This window comes from Leptinotarsa decemlineata, unplaced genomic scaffold (assembly GCF_025532065.1).
Source record: "Leptinotarsa decemlineata unplaced genomic scaffold, Ldec_3_MD MMD2_tig00026307_RagTag_RagTag, whole genome shotgun sequence".
Taxonomy (NCBI): domain Eukaryota; kingdom Metazoa; phylum Arthropoda; class Insecta; order Coleoptera; family Chrysomelidae; genus Leptinotarsa; species Leptinotarsa decemlineata.
This window is the reverse complement of record NW_027412681.1, coordinates 13,457,357-13,476,251: the sequence shown is the minus strand read 5'-3', so window position 1 is coordinate 13,476,251 and position 18,895 is coordinate 13,457,357. Positions and strand designations below refer to the sequence as shown.

The following is an 18,895-nucleotide window of genomic DNA, read 5'->3' as shown; positions in this document are numbered from 1 at the left end:
AATGCATCCGTATCTTTTTCACTGGTATTTCTTTTTCGCATTGTTCACCATCGCTATTGGAATTACTACACTGGAAAAAGTCTCCGTTGTTATCACACTCGTTATTACTATTAGTACTTGTTCACGAACGCCACATTTCAAAAAGATAACAACAATTTTAAGTAATTATAACTGCACCAATATCGAATTTCAACACTCAAATCGCGATCAGTTCCTGAAGTGAACACGACGGCGATAACCATCCCCGTAACCGTCACCGTAACATGACCTCAAATTCTATGACTCTTCAGCCCATCATAAAACTCGGTTGGTGAAAATTATCCAATACGAACCACCAATTCTACAGTCCACGTGGACTACTTCACTGCCAGTTAATTTCTATGTATTGGTCTTTGAGAGTGCCGCCAACTTTAAATATGCACAATATCGTTTACTTCGACTATACCTCCATGTTAAGTACCTTGAGTTGTACCTACCCAATTAATGATAAAAATGTGTACCTGATGTGTACCAATAAATCAATAAACATAAGAAAAAAAGAGAAAGTGTAAATAAACACGTAATGAATGAAATTACCTGAGCTTATGTACCACAGTTAATTACCAGGTTTTACATTTGAGAAAATATTCAGAAACGGGGAGTTATTTATTTCAATTTGATCATTCAGTAAATTACTCGAATTTTCAAATCAAATTATTTCTAAAGATTCTGAGAGATTGAGTTTTAAATTTTTCTCTTCTAAATGTAACACGTCATAGTCGAGAACCCACCAATAATATCGCCTGTTTTTTTTAGAAAGGATTGCTGGGACGCGGCTTACAGAACAAATAATAATTAAAGCAAAATTAAAAACAATAAAGATAAAATTTCAGTGTCGGATACATCAAGAGTATTTAAATTCAATTCTCTTGTGGCTCTTACCCAAAACTTTATATTGACCAAACAGGGAGAACTTGTTTCCATTGAAGGGTATGAGTTCAATTATATGACTATAATGTGTTACATTCAGAAGAGAAAAGTTTGAGACTCAAATCTTTTAGAATGTTCAGAAATAAATATATTTAAAAATTCGGGTCATTTACTGAATGATCAAATAGAATCAAATAACTCCCCATTATTGATATTTTTTTCAAATCTGGAAACTGGTAATTAAATGATACATAAAGGTAATTTCATTCATAAAATATATATTCAGATGAGTTTGTACACTATCTCTTCTTTTCTTTTGTTCATTTTCAGATGATTCTTAAAACTCATTGCAATAGAATTCAGATGTGTACCTAATTATCAATATTTCGATATTTGATAAATGCAGAATGTTTGAATCACAAGGAAGAATATGACTAGTTGTCCCTATCAAATTCATAATCATATATCGAAGGCAAATTATCAAAAGAAGTAAACCTATTTTTATTCTAATATTTTCTGTTTCTTCTAAACATTTTTCCAGTCTCATTAACTATATTGTCACATATTGAATTAATACTATTTTTTACTTGACCTTTTCTCCAATTTGTATTTTTTTGAACCATCACTTCAGCTTCTACTTTTAATACAGGTAAATCTTCGACTTCGACAATTGCGGAACTAGCCAAATGTTACACCCATGCTCAATCCTTAATGAGATGGGATGCAATCTTGCCATGATCACCTTGAGCGACCATGGGAAGCTGGCACCCAAGAAATATCTGGCGATGACCAGGAAAAATCTACGTTTAACGGGAGGATTTCTGACTGGCCACTGTCAACTGAGGAAACACCTCCATAATATGGGGCTACTGGACACACCTCTATGCAGGATGTGTGAACAGGAAGATGAGACTGTCAGGCATGTTCTATGCGAGTGCCCGGAGTTATTGTCAATGAGATAGTTTGTGTTCGGCGAGTCTTGGCCTACACCTGCCGATATAGAAGAGATGTCTCCAAGTGACCTTGTCCACCTTCCTGGAGGAAAGGACAGGATGAACGATGACCTAGGAGGACAACTCTTCGGGAGGATGTACAATGGGTCACATGTAGCCTAAGTGCTGTGGGCTTACACTCACCCTCCCTACTCTACAGATACAGATACAGGTAAATGATACTGCAATATGTAGTCAATTAAGTCCGGCGGTGGCGAAATTTTTCGTGGAAATTTTCGAACAACGGGCCTTAGAGCAAATCCGTTGAAATATTCTTATGTAATCTTACATTATTGACAAAATGATTACTTCGAAAAGTTGGAAAAACTTGTTTTTTACGAAATACTATTATTGGCACACGATTTTCCATTTAAAACGAGCTACCCTGAATAACTTTTGGTAGAATGATTTGCAGGAAAAATAAAAACACACTTCAACCATAGTATACAGGGGGACAAATTTTGACATATTCACATTTGATGTTACTTTCCCTATCACACCCTTCGAGCATGACACCATTTTTTTTAAATGGATCACCCTATATTGTTTCGCATTATTAATAAAGTATAAACCATATTTGTCTGTTCTGTTTCTGTTCTGTTTTTCCGTTAACCAGCTGTCGCACTCTTATGAACGACAACCCTCAGAAGTCGAAACTTGTGCGAGCTAAGGATTAACGAGGTTTTACCTTTTAACGTGTGATTCAAGCTTATGGTTCGGGAGCTACAAATTATTTGAGTTGAAAACGAGCCACCTTGAATAACTTTTGGAACAATTATTTCCAGGAAAAATAAAAAGACACCTCAACAATAGTATACAGGGGGACACATTTTAACGTATTCCCATTTGATCTAACTTTCCCTATCGCACCCCCAGAGCATGTGACCATTTTCTTTTAAATAGATTAATTGTCTTGCATTGAAAGATGTTCCATGATGAACAGATTTCAACAAAGTAGAATACATTATGGTATGAAGATCATAGTTTGGAAGCTAAAAATTATTTGAGTTGAAAACGAGTCACCCTAAATGAACTTCTGTACAATCTGTTACTTGGGTTTCATAGGTGTTTTTGTGAAGTATACTTCAAAAAAGTTGTATTTTGCCTAGTTAAGATTGAATTCGATATTCTCTTCATTTTGTATTTGTCTCATTCTACAATAACGATTACCTACGTTACAATTGGTGTTTCTGTTATTGTGAATTCTTGAGAAGCAATGGTTTATACGCTTCGAGAACGGATTGAAATAGTGAGTTTTAACTATCAGAATGGAAGAGCTGCTGCCCGTATGTTCAATGACAATCATTCAGTAAGAAATGTATGACACAAATACGTTTCGGAGTAATTGAACACATTTATGGAAACTGGATCTGTTAACAATAAAAAGCATAAACGTTCAGGAGTTGTCAAAGATGAAGCAGTTTTAGGACAAGTTGGACTAATGGAAAATTCGCAATCTCTTACTGAGTTACCTCAAGAATCAGGAATCAGTCGTACAAATGTTTTCAGGATTCTTCATAAGTACAAATTTCATCCATATAAGATAAGATTAGTTCATGAATTGAACGAAGATGATTTCGATATAAACGTATCGAATTTTCAAATGAATGTACGTTTAGTTTGAATGGAGAGGTGAATCGGTACAATTGTCGATATTGGAATGATACGAATCCTCATTTACACCGTCAAGTTCATACCCAACGACCTCAAAAACTGAATGTTTTGGCAGGAATTTTAGGCGACTACATCATAGGACCTTTTTTTATCAACGATAATTTAACTAGTGATAAATATTTGGATATGTTGGAAAATCGAATAATACTGTGCATCAATAGAAGGATATGAACTTATTCGAAAACGGTATAGTTTTTCAGCAGGATGTTGAATCTTCTCATTTTGTAGATCCAGTGCGACAATTTTTGAATGGTAGCTGGATTGGAAGAAGAGGTCCTAAAGAATGACCACCAAGGTCTTCGGATCTCACTCCTGTAGATTTCTTTCTATCGGGTCATTTGAAGTCTGAAGTGTATGAGAAGAATCAACACCATTAGAATATTCGAGAGAGAAAATCATGAGAAATAACCCCCGAGATTCTCAACCATGTGAAGGCGGCAATGAAACCTCGTTTGTACCATTGTATGGGAGTTGGTAGAAACGTTTTTGAACATTTTCTATAGAAAATTATTTTCTTCTCACTGTCCAGTCATCAGATTTTGAATCAAGAATTAATAAAAACTCTCTTTTTCTGATTAATTGCTTCCATATTTGTCTCTAGAACGAATATTTCAAAATGTTCCTGTATAATTGCTGACCTGTTTTTTTATTTTTCCGGAAAATCATTGTTTCAAAAGTTATTCAGGGTGGCTCGTTTTCAAGTCAAATAATTTGTAGCTTCCGAACTATAAGCTTCAGACCACATGTTTTACACTTTGTTGAAATCTGCTCATCATGAAGCATTTGATAATGCGAAACAATATAGGGTGATCAATTTAAAAAAAATTGGTGACATGCTCTGTGTGGGTGCGATAGAGGAAGTAACATCAAATGTGAATATGTCAAAATGTGTCCCCCTGAAAATCATTGTACCAAAAGTTATTTAGGGTGGCTCGTGTTAAATGGAATGCATTGTTTATAAAAAAAATCTTCATGCTATTGAAATGTGACAATTCTCCTGTATTACTGACGTTGTTTCTCAGACGAGGGTTTTTCTTAGACACGCCATCCCAGGTATATGAACGACCATTCTGTGTTCTTATTATGGATACAACCTTCTTGCTTGACAAATCTCCGCTTTTTGGATTACTAGATGGCTCACCCCTGTTGAAAGCGACACAAGAACGGATCGTAAACCTCAATTCTTGATCAAGGTAATCTTGTTCCTCATTATAGTTCATTTGGGTCTAAACGCAACTATCAACAAGTTTCAATTGTATTAGTTTAGTCAGTTCAATGTGTTGCACTGGAATCTTAAAGATGTTCCTTAGCTATCTTTGAATAACTGTTAGCCGATGGTATGCATAGATACCAGAGAGAATATAATTCTTCAGTTGAATAAGAAAACGAAGATATCATTGTGAGAAAATCCTTCATTTTTATATCGTTTATTTCACTTTGTGAATAAATCAACTTTTGTAGATAGTCCGTGAATTTAGAACTGACAATTCTAGTTAAGGTTTTTTACTTCTTCTACTTGTAGTAACTGTCCTTCTTTATATTTGACCGATTCTCTCATTCCCACAGGTTTCATTAATAAGCGATTCACAAATAGATTTATTACTTTTTTAATTGAATAGAACTGGCCAATACTTGATGAAAATCCATATTAAAAAACTTATCAATACAGTTTATTGTATGATTTTCACTATAATAGGTTTTACAAAAACCGCGACACGTGTTTCGCTATACAATAGCCTTCTCAAGCATGCTTGAGGAATCTATTGTACGGCGAAACACGTGTTGCGGTTTTTGTAAAACCCTTTATACTACAATATACAATAGCTTCCTCAAGCATACTTGAGGAAGCTATTGTATAACGAAAAACGTGTCGCGGTTTTTGTAAAACCCTTTATAGTGAGAATCATACAATAAACTGTATTGATTAGTTTTTTTTATTATTACTTTTTTCTTCATACCCACTCCCGTCTCCACTGTTTAAAAGTTGATAGGAGATTTGAGAAGGTATTAAGTATATTCGAACACTAAGACGTAGAATGTCTCGGATAATGTAAGTAAGCTACTGTCCAAGACTGATATTGAAAAATCGGTTCACTATTTTCGTTTTCATTTTCACTTATGTAATCAATTTGATTGTCATTATTTCCATGGTTAAATAATAAAGAACACGCAAATAAAACGCAACGCTTTATTCCATAACCCTACATTTGAAGCAAATCGTGATATTAAAATGAATGAAAAAACAATGTATAGGAACTGAACCAAACTTAGATTCAGGATGGTTTTGGGTGTCATCCAAAAGCTTCTTTCACCACAGGGTGTCTTAAACCTGGATGATAGAAATATAACTTTATTTTCCCTGCTCGTATGATGTGTATAAATCGGACCTTATTATGAATTATGTTTCATGTGAATTATTTTGGGATAAATTCCTTTCCACCTATTAAAAAAAAATCAAAATCGAGCTGAAAATGAAAGAAGTTATTTAAGATCAAAATTTAGTAGCATTTCAATGTGGCCGTTTTGTTTGAACCTGAGTGTATATAAGGTATAAAATTCATAGTAAAGAAACATTTTAAAAACAAGCTTTCATCAACATGCCCTAAGAGAAAAAATCAAACCTATCAATTTATCACATTACGCATACAATTTACAATAAATAAAAGCTTGCCGCCAGATTCACATATTTTATAATATTTTTTCTCCCAGAATCACTTGTGTCAAGATCAAGTTGGTTTCCAACCCATATATAACAGTCCTTTAAGCTAGACTCAATGAAAAAATATACAACATAATTCCAACATTCATAATTAATTCGAAAATATCAATATAAAACGTAGTAACTCGATTTATTTCGAAATTTATGTGGCAAAATAAACTACGGTTTGATACCGGGGGGATAAAAAAAGATGAAGTTACATATTTTATTCTTGTTTCTTCACAGATTATCTCGCAAATTAGATCGTACCACCTTAAGAAAGAAAAGCTTATTCAGCATCGCAGACGCCATTTATGCTGATGTTGCTGAATCGACCTAAATACTCAACTAATTTATATATTAGTCAGTTGCCAGATTTCATACAGTTAACATCTCTGTAATTTCGAATTTTCACAGTTTGTACTTGCAATATAGTTTTTTTAAAGTGACCGCGTATACGTTGATATATTTGGCGCAGTCGGTAGGATTATCAGAATTGTTTCGAATCGTTCGTGCAATTTTCGTGTCTACGAAGAACTGATTTTCGAACTGATATCAACTTGATGCATCGGTGTTTTGACTTTCTGTTTCGGTTTGGTTTCTCAGCTCAGAACACCCAGTCTATCGCAGACTCACACACAGCCTGTCAAGGAGCGTATCATCGAAAAGACAAAATCGCCTAACCAGTCGTCGACCTTATATTATATATTATAGAAGGATAAGTACGAAACATGCACATGGTCGCTTTCAAACTTTTGTAAGTTCAATTGTTCATGTCTTTAGACGATTTGATTAACAACCTTGAACATTTTAATTTAAATTCGCCTTCAACTGACTCACATATACTTTTAACTCCTAGTTCTAGCCAAACCACCCATACACATATAACCAATTTTATAAATTCACCTAATGATCAATCAATCATAATGAATCAATTCAGAGCAGAATACCTCAACTGCATCTCTGAATTGGATGGTAACCCTAATGACTTCTCACAAGATTCCTTTCAGCTATCGAATCAATTTCAACTCAGTTTTACAACAATGCAAACACCAATAACTTCCAAAATATTTTTTTTGGTAAATTCCATTGTTTCCAAATTGAACGGCAATGCCAAAACGTTAGTTAACATTTATTATATCAGTGTTAAACTTATGAACGTATTCAAACTTTTTTTGTGATGTAATATGGTAAAAAAAGTTCTAGACATGTTATAATAGTATATTATGAGAGAAGTGAGCTATTATTTACTGACCATTTTTATATCCCGAGGAGCGTATCGCCGAGGGATATGTGCGAGGTAAATAATAGCTTTCTCAGCCGAGATATATATAGATTTTTTTTCACTACTAACATTGATATATTAACAATTTTAATTTTGGCATTAGTAATTTTCTAACAATTTGTTGAATATATCGGAATACCAAGTAGAGTGGAGCGTGTCTCTAATCAGACTGGCTTTATTTATGTAAAAATTTGGCATGTGTCAAATTTTAATATGAATCTAGGAAAAATCTCATTGCATTTTTGATATATTTCAATGTTCCACTTCTCTCTCATCGCTTCTGTATGTTCAGAACTTAGAATTTCTCAATTCTGCATTAAAGTGAGAAAATAATTTTCTTGGTTATATAATAACCCAAATTGAAACGGTACAGTTTTCATGTTGAATACGCGATATCGATGATAAGCGCGCAACATCTACAGGCCATACAAAGGTTTGCCGGCGTTTCCATGACAACCAAACACTGTACAATGATTATTATTGCTGTCAGTTTGCCAAATGCGATTTCAATTCAAATTTAGATGTCATTTTGAGGAAGTTAAAAGATCTATATAAGTAAAACGTCACAATTGTACAATTAATTATAATTTCAAATAATTTTCAAGCGTATTTCCAGTGTTCAATATCCTACTTCTAGTTGATAATTAAGTTTACAAAAGTTTCTGTGAATATCTTTAAAATTATAGAATTGTTCTCATCATTTACCTAGGTGTTTTTTTATTATCATTATTTACCAAGGGTGAGAAATATTAATTCTCGTTAGGGGAATGAAGTAAATAATAGCAATTTCTCAGGTTAGTAGTGAAAAAAATATTTTTATTCATTAAACCTACAATTAGTTATAACAAAATATCACAAATAAAAATCGCAGTCACAAATAGTGTTTCACAACATGTCAGAAATCAACTTTTGTATAGCTCGTCAAAAAATTCCTACAATTCAATCACGAAATCATTAAATGCTTCAGTTCTCACTAAAATGAAAAAAAAAGTATTTTAAACCTTATCTTTTCAACAATAAATACTAGGATCTCATAAGAAAGATTTTAAAATACCAGTAGGGGGCATCAAGTAAATTTTTCATAACCTGTCAAATAATTCTTATAACCTAGCTAATAGAAAATGTGTGAATATTTCAATTTTTACTGAAATGTAAAATGACCTAGACTTTTTGAACAACATTCTAGCATATGAAAACAAAGACTATTAATACCATTAAATTAATTAATGTGAAAGGATTCATAATATCCAGCGTCGTATTAGCAAGGGAAGTAGTTGTTTTCCGACATGTATTTACGAGAACATACTGTGTAGGTACGTTGGGAGAGATGAATGTTTCGACATTTTATTTCAAAATTTTTATCTTCATATACGTTTGTATCTCTTGTCGATACGGTGTTCATTTTTTTGATAAGCTCCTTGTATAATGTTGATTCTAATTATAAAAATTTTCTTGAGATGTTTTCGAAACACTAGTGGATTGGTTTACTTTTTAATCAGATTGTTCAGATTTTCAATTGATAAATTACTATCAAAATTTTCATTCGATAATAATTTTATATGGTTTTTTCCATGAGATATTTTGTAAAATCTGAAAATTTTACGATCGAATCATATGTCCTTAAGTGATACATGACCTTGATCTTGCTTGACCTTGAATGAAAACTCGTAGATAATCTCAGTGGGTATGACTGTAACTTGTTTATACCATTTCATAAACTACATCACGATTTGATCTCCACAAAATTTATTTGAAAAATGTTTATCACAACATGTTTCGCTAACACTAGTGATTTGATTCACATCATTTGATAAAGCTACTGTGTTAAGCGAAACATCAAGTGATTTGATTCAAATCACTTAATAAAGCTACTGTGTTAGCGAAACATGTCGTGATATATTTTTCCAAATAAAGTTTATGGAGATCAAATCGTGAGGTGTAGTTTATGAAATTAGTATGGATCTTCATCAAGTAACGGCCGAATCATCAGAAAATTGGCCAAATAAAAATGTTTTTGGAACCAAGGTTCATCGATAGTTTCAAATTTATGGTTGCATCTCTTCAAGAGTTGGGCGATAATTGTGGAAACAAGAAAATATTGTCCGGAAAATGATAAATTTCAACTTACGAGGCAGCTTCATCGATTCTTTAAGTAGATTGAATTATTGAAGTATCCATCGAAGGTAGACTTTGTGACAAATCACATCTATTTCATTTATTTCCATTCTAACTAGTATCGTTTCGCCATCTGGTGAATTTTCTCGGTAACTTATCCGCCGCAGTGAAGGCCGATTCCAGTTGTTTACAGTTTTCTACCGTCCTTAATCATAAGTAGGGATGGCCCTCATGCCCTCCGGGAAAGGCAACCAATATTTCATTTTGACGGGTTGGAGTTTCGTTTCTGACATGGTGGTGAACGGACGTGCCGATAGCGACCGTTCACAAAGAAGGTACGCGGACGCCATTGATGAAGGTGGAACTCAGTTCGTGTTGTGTATGTCCGCCGTTATATAACGTGCAAGCAAAAGTTACAAAAGTTATAGAAACATTGTTTTAGTGGTTTTAATTAAATAGTGCTCCCATTCACGCCGGTTGGAGGCCGGGGTGGACCGGATGTCCACGTGGGAGTGCTAAAATGGAAGTGAAGCTTAAGGACCCCTTTATTCACGCCGGTATCCAGGCCGGGGGTTCGGATAACCACGTAAAGGGGTCATATATGTGAATTCAAAAATCAGAAAGTCTCCCGAGAAGGAGGCGACCCAATAAATATATACGTAGTACATTTAAAAAACACATTGTTTTTTTATTGTAAAAAGTGTGACAAAAAAGGGGTGGCAGCATTGCTTCGAGCAAGACAGCTGCGCCCCTCCCGACGAAGCTTCTGTCAAATTGATGTCAATTTGATAGGAGGAGCCTGGACAAATGCGCCCGAGTGGGAAGCAACGTCCATATAATTAGAGAGAGAGAGAGAGAGAGAGAGAGAGATTTTGACGGGTTTTTTGCATTGGCAAAGAATTTCCAGGGTCAGGTTTTTTATAAACGACGGTCGAGATTCTTTTTTGTCTCTAGAGACCTGAGTAAGAACGGTTTTTGATGCGCCATATTTGCTCGATTGCTCGAAGATTCTTCTTGTTTGCTCTTTAAAGTGAACTTCGTTCTAAATTACCTTACTGTGGTCCTTGAGGACAAGATTCACCGTCGAGTTCCGTGCCTGTAATTATTTTAGAACTAAGTCAACAACCAAATAAGTACTCTGTCTCCCCCTCGAACTGAAAATAGATTGTTTCGCACCTTATCCTGTGTCTCATTGGATCAGCAGCAACCCATTCTCAAAAAACCCTGAGATTGAACCCTTACAACTTCTATGACAAACTAAATGAAAGGCATGTTTCTGATGAGGATTGTGATAAAGTGAAGCAGGAACGGACAATATTAGTTTGTCACGATTTGGGTGAATATTTTGATATATATTTGAAATCAGATGTTCGATATTTTTGAATATTTCAGAAACATAAGTTTGAGTATAGATAAATTAGACCCTGCTTATCATTTCAATCTCCAGTTCTTTCTTGGGATGCCATGTTGAAGTATATAGTCATCGAGTTGGAATTATTTACTGATATCGATATGGTAAATTATTTGCAAAATGGTATACCTGGTAGCGTTAGTCAATGTTCGGAGAATCAGCACATTCATCATGTACTTGGATGCAACAAATCTGTATGGTCATAGTACCTTTTGGCGGATTCACTTGTTTTGACCACCGATGAAATAAGTCAGCTAGATATCAATGGTAGTTCACATAACAGTTATCAAGGATACATTCTTGAAATATGTTTGCACCACCCCATCGAATTGCATTATCTTCATTCAAACTTAGCATTTTTGGTGGAAAGTATCATGACACCTGGTTCAAACCCATGTATCGGCCTGTATTGTAGATGTGTGTCAAGAAATCCGCCTTCACTTCCGAAGAGGACAGAATATTAAACTCTCGAAACAGGCCACCTCAATTAGTGCTGCAAATGTTTCATCAGAATTGTATATAATAATATGGGAATTTCCAGAAATATTACTGCAGCTGTGACACTTGTCATAGCTGCAGTAACTGAATCAGCAATTTCATTTTTTCAATAGTATTGGCCATATATACTTGGAATAACAGTTTATTACTTAGAGGACCTACGACCATAATTTTCTTTAGCATATGATTGCATTTCCATCAAATCCATCTGTCACAAGTTCGAAAATCCCTTTATTGTCTTTCGACGAGAAAATTTCGAGGCGCCGGCTTATGAGTTTTGTTCTTTTCTTTGCATTTTGCACTCATATCACTCATCTATGATTTCTTAGAGGTGGTGAAGTTAAATTATCTGTTTTTTAAGTGGAGGTTTAACGGGTGACTGTTCAATTTCAAGCAACTCGCTCAGTAAAAGTATAAACTAACTCAGATATAATGCTAATTTGCTTTTCCAAAGAGCTCATTTGATCAGCTACTGCAAAGTGATGCGTGCATTTTTGCCGATGATGAATTGCAGTTCGGTATGTTTTGAATAGATGTATTATTTGACGTCATGAAGCACTGGTACAATGTATTCTTGAACAGCCTTCAGGGTAAACTCCTTGGTTTACTTTGAAGGCTGTGAAGGATGTGGTCTTCAACATATCCTGCAACTGCTTATTCTGAATTTCATAATCACCACGTAGTTTGAGAATGAATCCAACACCCGATCTTCTAACAATTGGCTTACTAACACCACCTTTTCTACGCCCAAATTTGTCAATTGTGGTATGCATTGTAGGATTGTCTGTGAGTGACTGATCCAATTTCACACATCGAGTTTATGATATTGCAGTCAATAGACAAACTCTTCTTCATGTAATTCCACAATTATGACGAATTTTTCTTTATCTTGCCCGGTATATCCAACCATTCGTGAACTTTCTTTAAGGACAAAACACAAGCACTACAGAAAAATCCTTGAGGCGCTCTGAGAGCGGTGCCTGTGAGAAAGTAGCGATTCACATTGGATTTGAGTCACTGTAGATTAAATATATTTGGAAAAACGTTCTCGGGAAGTTTATTCCACATAAACGCGGTGCTCCAAATGAAGCAGTTTTCAAACAGTGAAGGTCGAGGTGTACTGAGTTGAACCTCATGAGGTTCGATGAGCAGCCACAGTCCGTCGCGTATTTCTGATATTTACCGTTCTTGGTGGAATCAAATATGCCAAGTTACTTGAACACTTCCCGTGAAAGTATCTGTAGAAAAGAGACAAATCTCCAAACTTTCTTCAATGTCCCAGACTATCAAGGTTGCAAGCGATGTTCGCGTCTCCAATCAGACGGATGACTCAGACTGGGTAAAATCCAGCAGGTTCAGGGTATGCTTGGGGGCGGAGCTTCATACATGAGAACAATACTCAAAACAAGGTCTGATCTGAGCTTTATAAAACATCAAAAATTGCTGAGGTGTGTACAGTTTTCTGGTTCGGAACAGCGTTCAAGCTTTTGAGAAGCAATTCCAACGACATGATTGTGTCAAGACATATTAGTGTCCATTCCAACCTCCAACAAACTTATTGAAGCAGAAAGTGGAATTGTCTGTCCTGACATAATTATATATGTTTCGGAGACTCCAAAGTAATTGAAGGCGATCAACAAATTTTTCCAATTTATTTCAATAAACGTAATGCATATGCTCATTTCTGATATATATTTTTTGAGGAGATAATCTGATCATGCTTGCACCTTCTCCACTGGGATTTTGTAGTGGGTTTCCATTGGATAATAGTGGTTGGATAACTTCTCGATATTTTTTCCAATTATTCAATAGCAGACCCTGTTTTCTCTCATTGTATTTATAAGCCGCCTTTGTTAATCTGAGTATATCACCATGAGCAGTCATACCGGAAGTGGGGATATTTCCTTGTGAACGAGAATCAATGAAAATCCATCAGTCATGTCAGGAAAGTTTTTATTGTCAGGGTATACTCTAGCGAGTTGAATGCCAAATTCTACCCACCCATCGAATTGAACACTGCTAGTAATTACCGACTAGAGTTACATGGTTTCTACTCCTACAACTCCATATTCAATGTAGATGCGAAGATCGACTATTTGCATACAAATAACTCGCCTCCCTCCATTATAAAAATTCCACCTGGGGTGATTCAAAAATTCATCAAATCCAAAGAACTGCAACAAGAAAATGGGGTGGAAGAGAATATCGACGAAGCCTTCCTCCTACGTCCAAACAACAAGATTCTGAAATGCGAAATGCGGTCGAAATGCTACATCAATCTCAAACATGAAAACACCATTGCTGAACTTTTCGGGTTTGATGGCGATGTGTTCCGCTGTGGTAAAACACACGAATCAACATTATCTGTGAATATCAATCAGGTTAGAATTATTCTCTGGGTTGGAATGGTGATAAAACGAGCGGGTCTTGGCACCAAGGTGATTATGAGAATTTTGACCCATATATGTAAAAATTAATTTGCCTTTGGATGAATTCACTTCGCGAAAAATGTCTCTTATGGATTGCTTTGTGACACGTTTTGGAAGCCATGACTTGAAAGAAGTGTTATTTTTCCCATCCAATAAAACTACTTGGATGGATTAACCATATTGTATAGAAATATTAAGATTAAGAAATTAATTTCTTAATCCTTATCGTTGCTGTTACTCGTTGCTGTTACCTTGAAACTCAACAAATACTCGTCATCTATCCGAATACTTGCGGTTATTTAAACTGAATGTAAAAGCATGAAACTCCGTGTTTATATAGGAATTATCAGGAAGGAAGGAGTTCAAGATTACACCTTTCATACATTCAGAGTCGTATGATATGGCCCTAGCTCAAGGTCATGTATCAAGGACAAAGTCAATAGTCAAGGCCAAACTCCGTTATCAAGGTCGTATGGCGTGCTCATTGCCCAAGGTTGTTTAGGGCATTCAAGGCTATATGACATACACATACCTAAATATCGTTTGACGTCATTCAACGTCAAGGTCGAGTGGTGTGGTGGTTTCAGAACCGTCATTAGCACTTTACTGCTTGGGTTTTCTTAGGGGTTTCAATTAAAATCTTGAATCAATAATTGGACTGTCTTCTTCCCGCTGATACTAATTCAGTAGAGTTGTAAACTTCAATTATACAGGGTCCTGCAACAGTGGCGCGAAAATATTCGAAAATATTGACGGTATTCGAGATATCTATCATGACAGGTTTTTTTTCCATTCCTTTTTTTCCATTCGTCACTCAGAATATTTGAAATTATAAAGTTGTGCCAAGTCCAATTGTATTTCTTTTTTTGGTCAAATATTCTACAGTGGTAACTCTTTCAAACGATATATTTGTAGTCGACCTGTGATATACAGGGTTTGAAAAACCGCTTGCCACATATTGTAAATTAAAGTTTGCAGAATCTTCCTTATTTTGATTGGAACATCCTATATATATATATATATATATATATATATATATATATATATATATATATATATATATATATATATATATATATTATTGATCTATAATGAGCGCCAACAAAACCTCTAAAAATTTCATTAAGTATTTTCTATGGCTAGGTTCAATAGTTTGTGTGTTATAAACACACAATGTGTTATAAACAAACAATGTGTTATAAACAAACAATGTGTTATAAACATAACATATATCTCGATCACAGCCATCACATATGGATTTCACAGTAAAAAAATCATTGATATTATGGCGATAAAAATGAGAGTTGTCATTTTTAGAAAAAAAAATAAGAAAAACTATAGGACATGCTATAATGTACAAAATTGAAACAAGATATCTTTCGTACATTTTTATCAGTCGTCAAATGGATTTCGCTTTGAAAAAAGTATTTCATCGAGTTTATGGCGTGGAAATAGGAAGAACGACCATTTTTCGAAAAAAATGCTTTTTTAAGAAAAACTATTGAACCTAGCCATAGGAAATACTTAATGAAATGTGTAGAGGTTTCGTTGGCGCTCCTTAAGGATCAATAATATACAGGATGTTCCATTTAAAATAAGGAAGATTCTGCAAATTTTTATTTACAATATGTGGCAAGCGGTTTTTCATACCCTGTATATCACAGGTAGATTTCAGATATATCGTTTGAGAGAGTTACCAATATAGAATATTTGACAAAAAAAATCAATTAGACTTGGCACAACTTTATAATTTCAAATATTCTGAGTGACGAATATTGGAAAAAAAACGTGTCATGCTATATATCTCGAAAACCGTCAATATTTTCGGAGTGAAGATATACTTGAAGTGTCTTTTATTTTCTTTGTAGAAACCGGAAAAACGATAAAAAATATAGGTGGTCATTTGAAAAAACACAGTTGGGATCCGCCCAGAAAAAATTGAACACCCTGTGTGACCGCCAATATTTTTATTTTGTCGAGCTCGAGTAATAAGGTAATATTATAGAAATTCAGATTCCTATCTGTTTCCTAAATAGAGATATGGAACACCGCGCCACTGTTGCAGGACCTTGTATATTTTTTGAAGAAAACTTTCAAATTTTTCTCAGTAACAAACTCCCACTGAAAATAAATTCTTCTTGATTTCCGAGACAAAAACAGAATTTTCCCTTTCCTAACACATATTCCACCTTCTGCCTATACTACAGAACTGTCTCCAAGTTGAATTGCTATTTGTTATTTGTGGATTTACTGGGTTGAGATATGTGAACCACTTTTTGTGAAATATCATGTGCTTCGATGCTGCACAGTCTGCCAACAAGATATCGTCCAACTTCGATATTTTTCCACTCAGAACATGGAGCTTGATGTTTGGATTTCCACTGATGGATTTTCTGTACTGGCACTGTGATTTCTCTGAACTTCAGTTTTCTTGATGGTTTGTGGTTTCGTTGATTTGGTCTTTGTGTAAAATTGAAGAGATGATTGCTGATTCCACATTTTTTTATTTTGCGAAACTTTGTTTAACTTTTGACCAATCCCAACGTTTACGAGTATCTACTTTCTTATGTATGCTCAGTTTTCTATTTTGTACCCAACATTTTTGTATTTTTGCATTTGAAAACAACTTCTTCGTTGAGTACAGAGACCAAACAGACATTTTTTTTTGCTTTTCGACATTTTCAGAGCCAACATCATATATTATTGCCTCACTCGTATCCTTTACCCATCGGGAAAATTCTAGGAATGAAACAACTATATTTTATTCTTTTATAATGACGCATTTTTCCCCATTCCATTTTGAAAAGCAAGGATGCCTGTAGGGGAGTTTTTAAGTTACATAATATATTGACCATACCAGTAATCTATATCTTTGAATCAATAAAGTTTTTGATCATTCAACCAGATAGTTTTGATATACACCGTAAGAGCCAAACCTATGGAACAATAATTAAAAACATTTTTTCGTATCCAATGGAACATAAAAAAATCCTTTTATGAGCGTGGCACTATTACAGTTATATGAAATTTTGGAATAGTCTTTCGAAGAATATATGAGACATTTGTTATAATTTCTACGGTCACTCAAAAAAACAAATGATTTTGATTTGATTCAACTTACAAAACTCTTGACGCTATTGAACACAACATGAATAAGAGATATTGTACTGTGCTAGAAAACAATACAGGGTGAGTCAACAAGATTCCCTCGGTTCGTTGCTATCAGAAGAAACCATTTTTTGAACTGTTCAATTTTTTTTTCAGTCATATCGATAAATACTATCTTTTGAAATTATTTTCTCGCATACTGTGTGATTCAGCCGAGCGTGGCCAATTGAAGTATTTTTTTTTAAATAAAACACCCAGTATATGAGTACGTCATTCGATTCCATATTTTTATAAGTCTCTAAGGAATTTTTGATTTCGAATTTCCATTGTGGCATTGCCAAGTTATTCCAGGAAAAACGATTTTGCAGATAATATTTTTCAATTCACCACCCGTATGTCTATAGCAATTAAGTGGATTTTTTTAGGAATAGTTATTCAACATCACCATGATAATTTCGATTATCTCAACTTTCAGAAATAATTTATAGGGTGCTCAGTAAAACCGGTCAAATTTCATTCATTTTCAAACAGACATAATTCAACTTTTTCAAATGGAACACTGTATTTTTTCATTTGTATGAAATGTTTTGACATTTCGCATTTTTTATTAGAGGTATGATATACGAAAAACTGATATTTTACAAATTATACCAAATTTTGGTAATAGCTGTAACGACAAAAAATGTATTTTCTTACGTTCACTTAACTCAAATTTGTTTTCCGAATATTCAAACTAATCGCTAGTACATTAGCATTTTTCATACCGTTATCAGCGGAAAAATTAATCTCGGCCATAACGCCATGTGCCGAAGTTTCTTTCGCGTGTAGATTGAATCATTTTTATTATGAATTATGTATTGGAAACATATGGTGCAAATGGTCTATGCTTTGGGGGAAAGAGACGGAAATTGCCTCCTTGCATCTAGGATTCATAAAGAGAAGTTCCCCGAAAGAAAACACCCAGATGGAAAGGCATTTCAGGCTCTAAAAACAAGATTTGAAAGAACTGGTAATGTCAATCACGAGTTCGAACGTATCTGACCTGTAACAAATGGAGAGAATACATTTCAAATTGCTCTTCACCTTGTTGAAAATCGAATGACGTATTCATATACTGGGTGTTCCATTTAAAAAAATATAATTTTGGTTGGCCACGCTCGGCTGAATCACCCAGTATGCGAAAAAATAATTTCAAAAGATAGTATTTATCGATGTGACTGCGAAAAAAATTGAGCAATTCGAAAAGTTGTTTTTCCTGATAGCAATGGACCGAGGGAATCTTGTTGACTCACCCTGTATTCACACCACCACACTGGAACGGAAGAGATGCGGAACTAGCACATTTCTCAAAAAAAAAATCGTTCAGTAGTCATCAGAAATAGTATATAATGACTTTTATCCCGACGAGAATTACGGCATATCCTGAGCACGATATAATTAAGATATATGTAAAACAAAATGATCCCTGTCATGATCTGATTAGATCAGTGTTTCATCTTCTTTGCATATATATGGTGTCTTTAAGGTTATAGAACTTGATACCCAATATATTGCCAAGAGTTCCCGTTTTGTCTTAATGGCATTTGCAGTAAACGTTGTGGAAAGTTACCCACAAGTGACACGTTGCCCCTTATTGATTCCAAAATGGCCATCGTTCTATCTTGGTTTGAATTCATTACTGGTTTAATAAAGATTTTATTTTACTATTGAAAAACAAATCTCATTTTTTTGATCTCACTTGATAGGTGTTTTCTTTATAGATACATTTTTTGCATT

At 34.5% G+C, this 18,895-nt stretch overlaps 1 protein-coding gene across 3 annotated transcripts in view; it reads right to left on the bottom strand.

Moving 5' to 3' along the window:
• LOC111507469 (retinol dehydrogenase 13) overlaps positions 1-18,895 on the bottom strand; it is a 29,631-nt gene that overhangs the window by 4,171 nt on the left and 6,565 nt on the right. The window contains exon 5 of one of the 3 annotated variants that reach the window (XM_074181048.1): positions 5,750-6,040. The exons of 1 other annotated variant lie outside the window; for it this stretch is intronic. In XM_074181048.1, the coding sequence (XP_074037149.1) occupies positions 6,030-6,040 (11 nt within the window). In that variant the 3' untranslated portion in view covers positions 5,750-6,029. Of the gene's footprint in view, positions 1-5,749; positions 6,041-8,353; positions 8,532-18,895 lie in introns of those variants that run through there. One more of the 3 variants, XM_074181047.1, reaches the window with a different exon arrangement.